The sequence below is a fragment of the Bidens hawaiensis genome, unplaced genomic scaffold (genome assembly GCF_021521415.1).
Source record: "Bidens hawaiensis isolate Kalapana, Puna unplaced genomic scaffold, B.hawaiensis_p1.1 tig00005080_1, whole genome shotgun sequence".
NCBI classification, from domain to species: Eukaryota; Viridiplantae; Streptophyta; class Magnoliopsida; order Asterales; family Asteraceae; genus Bidens; species Bidens hawaiensis.
In genome coordinates, this window is record NW_027491324.1 from 376,552 (window position 1) to 387,740 (window position 11,189).

At 35.1% G+C, this 11,189-nt stretch overlaps 1 protein-coding gene across 1 annotated transcript in view; it reads right to left on the reverse strand.

Moving 5' to 3' along the window:
* Positions 1 to 4,726, reverse strand: part of LOC143628874 (aldehyde dehydrogenase family 2 member C4-like) — a 33,230-nt gene extending 28,504 nt beyond the window's left edge. Inside the window, exons 1-2 of the mRNA XM_077098329.1 lie at positions 4,578 to 4,726; positions 2,557 to 2,699 (exon numbers count right to left, since the gene is read on the reverse strand). Coding sequence (XP_076954444.1) covers positions 2,557 to 2,699; positions 4,578 to 4,686 — 252 coding nt within the window. The 5' untranslated portion in view covers positions 4,687 to 4,726. The remainder of the gene's footprint in view (positions 1 to 2,556; positions 2,700 to 4,577) is intronic.
* Between the last annotated feature and the right edge of the window lie 6,463 nt (positions 4,727 to 11,189).

Sequence of the window (11,189 nt, forward strand, 5' to 3'; positions counted from 1 at the left end):
CAATTTATAACAACTATTTTATCTTATACTCCAAAACAAATACAAATATATAGTATATTTTTTTCCTTTCTTCTCTGATAGTGATAGCACGATCACATATACATTTTTAAAAAATAAATACATACTTATAATATAAACCATACTATGTGTAGTCTCCTTTTTAAAATATTTTTACTTTTTTAAATCATGAAAGAAAATAAAAGCTAACCAATAACAATTAGACAAGGAAATCAAGCCACTCCGATGAAGTCACCATCAACAATATCGAGTTACTGTTTCTGTGCAGAAATCAATTTCGAACCGAGAAAAGGACATAAAGAAGAAATGCATTAATTAATAAGGCTGAGGGGTGTGGAGCGCTAGGAAGGGCGCAAGAGGCCAGACGCTCGCGCCCCGGGGCGCGAGCACCACACCACCGAGGCGCGATAGGGGCGCGAGAGGGGCGCGAGAGCGGAAAACGAGGCAGGCGCCAGGGTGCTAGCGGCTGAGAATGGCGTGAAATTTTCTTGGAAAGCGTGAATAGAGCCGTTGGGGGGTGTTTTATTAAAAAAAAAAACTTTTTTTTTTCCTATATATAATAACAAACCCATATCAAACCCATATCAAACCAATATCCAACTCGATTTTGTTTCTCTGTATTAAACATATATCAAACCCAAACCAATATCACATACCAATATCACATACCACACCCAAAACCCGAAATCACCCCATCTTCCAAACCTTTTTTTAAAAACATGGCTGGAAATTGGTACCCAAACCTAGAATCAGATTACAGTTACGACGATTTATGGTCGGCACCGGACCAACCGATGTTTTATTCGGGGTCGCAACAACCATCCGGCTTTCAACCATCCAACATACAACCGTCTCCTAACTTTGTAGTTCTGGAGACACAAGAACCAGAACCAGAAGGTGAAGCTGCGGGACAAAGAAGACGCGTCCACCGGAAAAAACAAGTTGCAACGGACGGGTCGGGTTCGGCTTCGACCGGAAGGGCGAAACGGAAAATCACTCCGTGGTCATCGGATGAGAAGGAAGCCCTGTGTCGGGCTTGGATAGCCACTTCTGAGGATCGGCGTTGCGGTAATTGTTTTAACGTTTTTAAAAATGATTTTTAATAAAAAAGTTAAATAAAAAAGTTAAATGACATACAAATTTATTATGCATTTTGCAGCGGACTACCAAAAGAGCAAGGTCTTTTGGACAAAGGTTAGGGAGACGTTCTATTCGCTCGTTGGGAGTACAGAGCGGACCGCCGATATGATTTCGGGTCGGTGGACCGAAATCAGAAAATTTGTCGGCTTGTTTACTAATCTGTTCAACAGGAACGCCGGTCGTATGAGACCAAGTGGCAGTGACGATTTGGCGGTCTATAATTTCACTGTCGAAGAGTGGAAGCAGGAGTGCCTGCGGAGGTATGGGACGGTGAAGACGTGGGACGGTGTAAAGGTGTGGGAGAGGTTGAGAAGGTGTTCCAAGTGGGTTGAGCTGGTGGCGCCGGACCTTGATGCGGAAGTAGGGCCGAAACGGACTAAAACTAGTTCGTCTGGAGCGTACAGCACTTCCGCCGGGTCGGATTGCCGGGTTGGATTCGACCTAAACGTTGCGGGGGAGGAAACGTCTTCACCGCCGAGGAGGCGGCCATTGGGAAGGGACGCCAGGGGAAAAAAACCGGCTGAGGGGGAAGCCGTAAACATCAACGATCTTGTTGAATCCCTCAATAAATTCAACAAAACCATGGAGGTGGTCTCTATTGACAAAAAGGAAAAAAAAAGAATGAGAGATTTGGACTTCCTTGCAAGAGACTTCAGCCACCTAAATCCGGTCGACCAAATGCTGATGGAAAAACAAAAGGAACGTATCCGGAAGAGGTTGATCGAAGAAGACGAAGCCGAATAATAAGAATAATGTTTTTCTTTAGTACTTTAATTTTTTTTTATATATTAATGTGTTTTTTTAATTAATGTGTGTTTTTTTAAATAATTTCTTGTTTTTTTAATAATACGTTTTTTTAATACATTTATAAAAAAATAAAAAAATAAACCGCTCGCGCCCCCTCTCGCGCCCCTCCACACCATGGCCCGGGGCGCTATCACCACTACCAACACCCATCTTATCAAGTTTCTCTCTCTGCCACACGTCACAATATTATTGGCTGGCGCCCCCACTCACGCCCCCTCTCGCGCCCCCCACACCCCTCAGCCTAATAATATCAGTATATTTATATATTATGGTGCCATATGACGTCAATTTCGAACCGAGAAAAGGACATAAAGAAGAAATGCATTAATTAATAATAATATCAGTATATTTATATATTATGGTGCCATATGACGTCAATTTCGAACCGAGAAAAGGACATAAAGAAGAAATGCATTAATTAATAATAATATCAGTATATTTATATATTATGGTGCCATATGACGTCAATTTCGAACCGAGAAAAGGACATAAAGAAGAAATGCATTAATTAATAATAATATCAGTATATTTATATATTATGGTGCCATATGACGTAAATTATTCTATTATAAACAGAAAAAAAATACTCACACATCCCGGCATGCGAGGCCATGCACCATGATCAAATGCCTTTCGGGCGACTTTCACCGCCAAGTGGATGTCCTCTTTATCACCTTCAGCGATCTTTGCTATCACTTCTTCTGAGCTCGGATCAATTGTCTTAAATGTTTTGCCTGATGAATAGCATATGTTATTGTACTCTATTTTACACCAATAAATCTATTAAGTTGTTCATATATGAACATGAGATCTCCCCAATTGAGGGATGCGTAATTCTGTCAAGTGGGCTAGCCCCACATTAGCCTTTAATGTATCTGATACAATAAAAATGGTTAGTAATTTTATTGATAATATATGCCAACTAAAATTGTTAAATGAATTGAAAGTCTAGATGAGAGAGAACGACAAGAGAAAAAGAGAGAGAGAGAGTATATTTAGCATATCTCATTCTTTTATTCCAAATCGTTTCAAATAGGAGAGATTTAGAAAGAAATAATTTTTAGCACACAAAATCTTTACCTTTCTTTTCATTTTCTTTGAACTCGTTAACACAGTAATTAATTAAATATTTTCATTACACTCTCAATTCCTTTCTTTCCTTAATGCTCTTTCCCTTCTTTTCTTTGTTTATTTAACTCTGAGAGAATTCCATGAATAGTTCTTCTGGTTTGAGCTAAATTTTATGTATGATCCATAATGTTTAAAACTTGCATGCATGGCCCCTAAACATCAAATTTGGTTTCATTATTGGTCCAAAACGATAACCCTGTTAACTTTTTGTGTTAAATGTTGCACGTGAGGGATAGTTTGGTCCATTTAATTCTTTCGTCTTTCTCTCTTTCCTCTTAAAGCATTCTCATCCCATTCCACTAACTTTAAATCTAAAGTCACACTAAAAACATTATATTTTCTCTATCTTTTTTTAATTAAATAATAGTTTTTTATACCTTTATTATTACTTTTTCTATCTCCTTCACTTACAATCACTTCCAAAATATATTAAAAAATTTATAGGATGCTACAAAAACTTTTCAAATATACAGAAAAATCACTTCATTTTCTCTCTCAACTACTCACAGCATCGTAAGCCACTCCTTAAAATATAAAAACTCCACTCACATAGTTTGGTGAGTAGGATATAAATGTTCTTATATAACAAAAATTGTTTTTCACACTCATCCCCGACCTTAAACCTCAAGACTAGATCTTCTAATCCCAAAATTAAAGATAGTTCATTGTTAAGAAATGTACCAAATCTTTGTCATATATTGATTACGACGTAAATTGGCATTATGTGATTATGTCTGCTTTGTCCTAACTATCTTGCAGTGATTTTTCTGTATATTTTAAAAGTTTCTGTAGCACCCTATAAATTTGTTAATATATTTTGGAATGAATGATAGAGAAAATGTAATGATAAACGTATAAAAAGATATTAATTAATTAAATACAAAAATATAATGATTTTTAGTGTAATTTTAGATTTAAAGCTAGTGGAAGGGATGAAAATGCTTTAAGAGAAAAGAGAGAAAGACGAAAGAATTAAATAGACCAAACTACCCCTCACGTGCAACATTTAACACCAAAAGTTAACTGGGTTATCTTTTTGGACAAATAATGAAACCAAATTCAATGTTTAGGGATCATGGACGCAAGTTTTAAACATTAGGGACCATAAATTAAATTTGACTCAAACTATACAGACCATTCGTGGAATTCTCTCTTTTAAACTCGGGAAAAGAGCATAAACTTTGGAAAAAAAAATTATCCATACTCAAAATTTTCAAATATTTGATTAAAAATAATTAAAAACTTATTTATTCATCTAAGTTCATTCAACACTAATTACAAATTGTAATATGTAATGAAAGTTGAGTACTGAAATTAGGATAAACAAACTATGAATTATTTTAGTGAAACACCAACAAAACTAGATTAATTTTCTCACTTTTATATGATTATGAAAGGATATGAAATTAATAAAGATGGATTTGTAGAACTTTTTCTCCTGGAAACATGTTTAATAAACTTAATAAGAGAAATTTAAATACCTGAAATAGAATCGACAAAATCTCCATTGATGAAGAGCTTTGTAAACTTTATGTTGGGAATCCTCCTGTGAATCTTCGACTTACTGTCTCCATTACTTCCTTCGGCCATGGACTCTCCTTATCCTTATTTTGTTTTTTTTTTTGGTTTGTTGATGGTGAAGTTGTTGTGTGCGCATATCATTCTATCAATATATATAGACAGTTACATAGATAGTCCTTTTGTAATGGTCTTTCTAGTCCAATGGAATTGAGTGATAGTTGAGGCTTAGGATCTTTGAGTTCTCAGGTTCGAAACATAGCTTAAGCGGGTTTTTCCACAGTGATGAGTTTATTTCTTGATGTGTTCAGTGTGACTCAAGCCTATAGTATCAAAATCAATATTAACGGTTGACATTTCATCTCTTTCTTGGTGTGTTCAGTGTGACTCAAGCCTATAGTGTCAAAATCAATATTAACGGTTGACATTCATCTCAAGACAGCTTACTCGGGTATATTAAGTGTGGTTCAAGACGCTATTAAAAAAAACATTGACGATCCTTTTTGATACGTTGATAACATAAATATGGTCATAACTTTTTGCAACTGTACGATACTGTTTACTCATACGTAATACAAATAAACATTTGTGTTAATTTGACATAGAGATTATCATTGGACTAAACAAAAAAAATTAGAAAACACAAACCTTTTATCGATTAACATTTCAATTAGCATTTCTTCTCCGGTACCTACCATGTTTTTGTTTGCTTCATTAGTGTTGGGATCAAGATCTTTGATCCTTAAAGATCCACTATCTTTGATATTCGCGGATGACTGTTACCAGGACTGAGGATCCTGATTGCTTCGAGGATCCTCAACAGTTAACTTCAAATATATTATAACCTTTTTTACAGGTATTAAAACGTGTTTACTGGCGTTCCTATTTTCACGGAAGGAATATTTTACCAAGTCTTCCCAACTCATCTTTCCTTGTACACGGTCATGGAGAAGTGGTAAACAAACGTGGCCGGATTTATAGGGAATCAGTTAGTAACTGGTGTAATCTTTTGTATATATAATCATTGAGTTACGGTTGAACACACACGACACTTTAGCATATTAAGAATTCTCAGCAAGAACACTTTGTACTCATACTCAGCTACACTTCCAACCTTTGTAATATTTCTTTTAAGTATAATAAGAACTGGTAGTGATAGTTTTGACTACCCTAGGTTTTTGTGCCGGAGGTATACTAGTTGCCATGGGCTTTTCCTCGTATAAATCCCATTGTTCATCTTTGAGAATCATCATTTTGTTCATTTCATTCATACAAGCATCAAACCTCACAAACGAATTTGGTTACTTGATCCTTAAACCGATTTTTGATCAAAACAATTAGCCTCATGAGTTTTGAATTAGTGGGTGGCCCGGAGTTTAGGTTTCCTCCCTAAAGAGGTTAAGGGATTGAGCTCTTATAGGGAGAATTTTGCTAGCATAGAATTAACTGTGTATGTTGTTAAAAAAAAAATGTTGCAATCAATAGAACTTAAATATAACTTTAATAGATGATAGGCCAACGAATATGAAATATGTTATTGTTTTCACCATCTTTATTTCTCAATAGTCGGTAGGAGTTAGATTGTTGACTTATTGCTTGCTCTACTTAATGTTGTCCATGGGCGGAGGTAGGAAGCAGGCCCGACCCAAGGGAGGGGCGAGGAGGACTATGGCCCAAGGCCCAGTCATCCTTTTGGCCCAAATTTTTTTTTAAAAAATATTTATATATTTTATGCATTTATGTATATAGATTTTTTTTTAAAAAAATACAATGCATCGTAAAATGCTGGAATGGGAAAGCATGTTTGCTTGTAACTCAAATGCTGAAGTTCGATTTCACCCTTACAATCTTTATAACCTTTTTTTTTAACAAATGGATATATTTCCAAATAAACTTGTTAGAAATAAGTTCGATTCCACACCATTTTTATAACTTTTTTTTACACAAAACGGTTATATTACAGTATGAATTATTAGAAATCCAAATTTTATAGAAATTAAGTTGTCTTTTAATTGTTGATTACTTCTTTAGTTATATGCGATTTATTTTATATGACCATTTAAATCATAATTTTACCATCACCATTAGCACATTTCAATCATCATTACTATTGAAAACGATATATTAGAGATATATTGTAAAAGGTTGATCGAGACCTTTGCTTCCAATAATGCTAGGGGAGGTTCATGATTCGTTTAAGTGTATAAATTAGGGGAAAAGTTAAAATGCAAAAGGAGATAAAAATGAGAAGTGTGAGAAGGATTTGTGGTAACAAAAAAAACCCTAAAAAATTCAAAATAATAATAATAATAAATCATAACTTAAAATATAAATAAAAAACGAAAATGTTGAAAAAACTAAAATGTCTCATGTCTTTCTTGTTCCTAAAAGAAAACGACGAAAAGACACAATGCCGAGAAAAAAGATAAAAAAAAGACACAATAGAAGATAACACAACGTCAAACAAAATATAACATAATATTGAGTAATATAACACAATATCAAGAAAAAAAAAAGACACATAGTCAAGAAAAACACACAATCAATGATGAAAATAAACAAAAAACACAATAATAAAATAGAAAGACACAATGATCTTGAGCCCTCTATGGGCCCTAAAATGGGAGTGGGACTGGGTCTTGAGCCCTCCCTACCCTTCCCTTAAGCCGACCTGCATGTCAGCTACTTGTAACATGGCCTTGTATGTATGGATATGTTCACGTCAGTAAGCAGTTTTGGTAAAACCATTTATCCAGTATCAAGATTCAGATTTCCTTGCATAATTGATCTCTTCTAGAAAGAACAAGAAAACTAGAAAGAGAAATTGGAAACCTCCTATAGGGGATTCTCATATTTTAATGCTAGTTCGATTGTTGAGACCGTATGTAACATTCAGTCTCTTGTACCACCAATATTGTCCACTTTGCATATAAAGAGCTTACAAATTTGTTTTTGGGTGGCCAGGTGGAGATTTCCCAGAAGTCATCTATCCTGATACTACTCTCACTTGAGCACGCTTAGCTATGGAACTCTCCTCTCGTTCATTAGTGTTAAGCCAAAAACGTGTTGGTGATTTAAGAGGTAGGACATCCCTTATGAACCAAGAATCTCTCGTATACATAAAACTTTCTTTTAAAGCTACTCTTTAGATGCCGACACCATGTGGATGCCCCGCGTGCACTCCAAGCTTGCAACATTCGTCACAATACCTACATGTATACTAAAAGTCAACTACAAGCTGAGTGAGCTCTAACTTTGCTTTCTTTACATAAAAGTAACCTTCTTCAAAGTATAACACGTGATACATTTATATTCGAAGGTACATTTAACACATTCTTACTTACATGAAAATTCAATCTCATTTACACACACATGTTCTTATTCTACTTCGTACATATACGCTGTATACACATTATTCATTAAAGAAACCCTACTCTTTAGATGCCGACACCATGTGGATGCCCCGCGTGCACTCCAAGCTTGCAACATTCGTCACAATACCTACATGTATACTAAAAGTCAACTACAAGCTGAGTGAGCTCTAACTTTGCTTTCTTTACATAAAAGTAACCTTCTTCAAAGTATAACACGTGATACATTTATATTCGAAGGTACATTTAACACATTCTTACTTACATGAAAATTCAATCTCATTTACACACACATGTTCTTATTCTACTTCGTACACATACACTGTATACACATTATTCATTAAAGAAACCCTACTCATATCCATAGAAGGAGTATCTGCTCTTGCCCATAACAGGAACGTCTATCCATATCCATGAAAGAAATGTAACACCCCGACCAATGACGAATTATACATCAGGGCGTACATGATTTCTTATCACACATGGCACTATATAAAGTGTCAATATTTATTTACATTTATTTACTTCATAACACATGTACAACAATCTTGTCTAAATCAAAGAATTAACCAACTACAATATATAATTCCGGTTACTTGAAATATCATATTGATATATACTGTATAGTCTTCGCTTGAATCAGAATCACCTAAGTGTACCTCTAATATGCATGAAAATATTTATCAACTATAAGTAGTTGGTGAGTAAACATAAGTTTTGTAATATGTATATGTAGTCATCATCATCATCATCGTACTCAGTATATCCCACCAATAGCAATGCTATGGTAGGGTCTGAGGAGGGTAAGATGTAGACAGCCTTACCTCTATCCCATAGGGATATAGAGACTGCTTCCGGTGAGACCCCCGGCTCGATAGTAGTTTTGCATCAAGCCTTGGACATAAGGCACATAACACTCAATCATCGGGACACCGGCTGATTGGTGCATGTGCCCTTGTCTTTCGGCTATCAACGCCACCACGTGATGCCTGATTAACCTTCCGCCACTTTTAACGTTATTTTCATGAGATTAGTAAAATAATGTCAAAATTAGTGCAATTTTACTTTTGCCCACCTGAGGGTTCACGCATATATACATTATATGCGCGCACTGCAAGCAGGGCGTTGTATACGTAGTGAAAACTACAATTCACATGTTGAGCACATTTTACAAGAGTTTATGAATATGTAACAAAAATAATTGAAATGTGTATTGTAACATCCGATCCGACGTTTTTAAAATAATCAATAAAGAAGTTTTGTTATTTAATTTTCGTCAATTAAATAATAAAATTATATAAGGGATGACAGGCTTAAAATAGATGGACTTAGAATAAATCATGGACTTAGTGTGCTAATGGGCATAAGGTCCGTTGGCTGAGTATAAATACCATTAAACCCTTAAATCCTATCCACTTTCCATTTTACCAACACACACTAAAATCACACGCACACTCATACTCTCTTAGAGATTTCGGGTATTATCAAACAAGGATCAAGCTCATTTGATATCGCTAAGATAACGAGAAGTCATCAAAGCTTAACTTGGCAAAAGCTAAACCCAAAACTGGTTCGTTTAAGGTACGCGCTATCCTAAAAGTCATTCATTTAATATAGGTTTTCCATGAAAATTGGTAGAACCTTAGATCGGGGTGTATGGGTTAATAAAAATACAAACTTGGCGTTAAAATGTGAACTTTACGAGTCGGATTCGTTTAACTCATTGGTTAAGTTCGGCTCGTTTATGGTTTCTAGATCTAACGGAAAATCTGGTCTTTTATAAACCTAGAATAAGAGATTGGAACTTCAATCTAACCAAGTTTAGATTTTGGTTATTAGTAATAGCATAAATGAAATAATAATAATAGCAGCAGCGCATAAGGTAGTAATAATAATAGATAATATTAATAATTGAAATGAGCATCCGGACATAAACGTATAGGCCGTGCGGTGGTTAATGCATAGTTTAGTGAGTGAGAGATCCTAGTTCGAATCTCACCTATAGCATTTGATTTTTATTTAATAACAGTGTGAAATCCCATCCCCAGAAAATTATCTTTAAATGTGATTTGGACCTGAATGCGACCGGGCTTGTAAGGATGCGATTGGATTGGGCCTCCATGTGACTGGACTCATGCAATTGGGCCCAGATACTATTATAATCTATTGGGCCAAATCTAGTCAAGCCCATGAGCCGATTAGTCCTATGCCCTACTTAACCCAAAGCTAATCCAACAAATTAAGCCAAGCTAACCGGCCTTGTCAACTCCGTTAAGTCCCGATAACTTTTTAGATGACAAGTTAGTCGATGAATAAAGTATATATAAATATATATAATCAAAGAAAGGAATAAATATAATAAATGAAAGAAATAAATAGAACAATTGAAGACTATGAATGTTAAACGTAAGGAATAGAAGAAGTTTAATAAAGACCGTTGTTAAACAAAGTAACCTCGTTAGATCGATTTAATTAAACAAACGAGCCTAGCTTACCAGGTAAGTGTAATTAATTAAGTTGCAAACTTAGTTAGTTTTGTTAGTCAGTTACTCGATTAATTAACGAACATATATGATTAATAGTTAGCCGCGCACAACTAAGGAAGGGGGATTACCGTTAGCTCTAAACGTAATAGGATCCAGGTGAGTTTCTAGACCCTTTTCTCTGCTATGTTTTTTCGGGGCTATGCTCATACTCCTATGTGTTTAGTTAATACACTTACCTTAAGTAGTAAGTGTATGCTATATGAATGTTTATAAATGATACTGGAGTGATAAAGAAAGAGTTATGGGTTGTACGTAGATGCATATGAAAATACATAACTAAAAGTTTGTATGGATGTATGGTTGTATGGTAAAGTAAGTATGGTTGTATGGCACGAACAGAAGGGAGCCGGACCCAAATAATATCCGAGGCAGAAAGGAACCGGATGTAACATCTTGGAGTTTTCGTATTTGTATTCGTTTATGTTTAAACCGATTCAAGAATGTAATTCGGATCTTTAGAACTATTTAAAACTTGAATTTATTGGTATTTAACTTTGTTTAACTTATTTTATATTTTCATAAATTTAATCATGCCAAATAGCCCTTATAAACTCTCAAAATTGCTTAAAATGGCTAAAAAAATGCATTTTCGGAACTTCCGGGACCAAAATTGACAAAAAAAAGTGGTCAGGAATTACCCCACACATGTAGCACGACC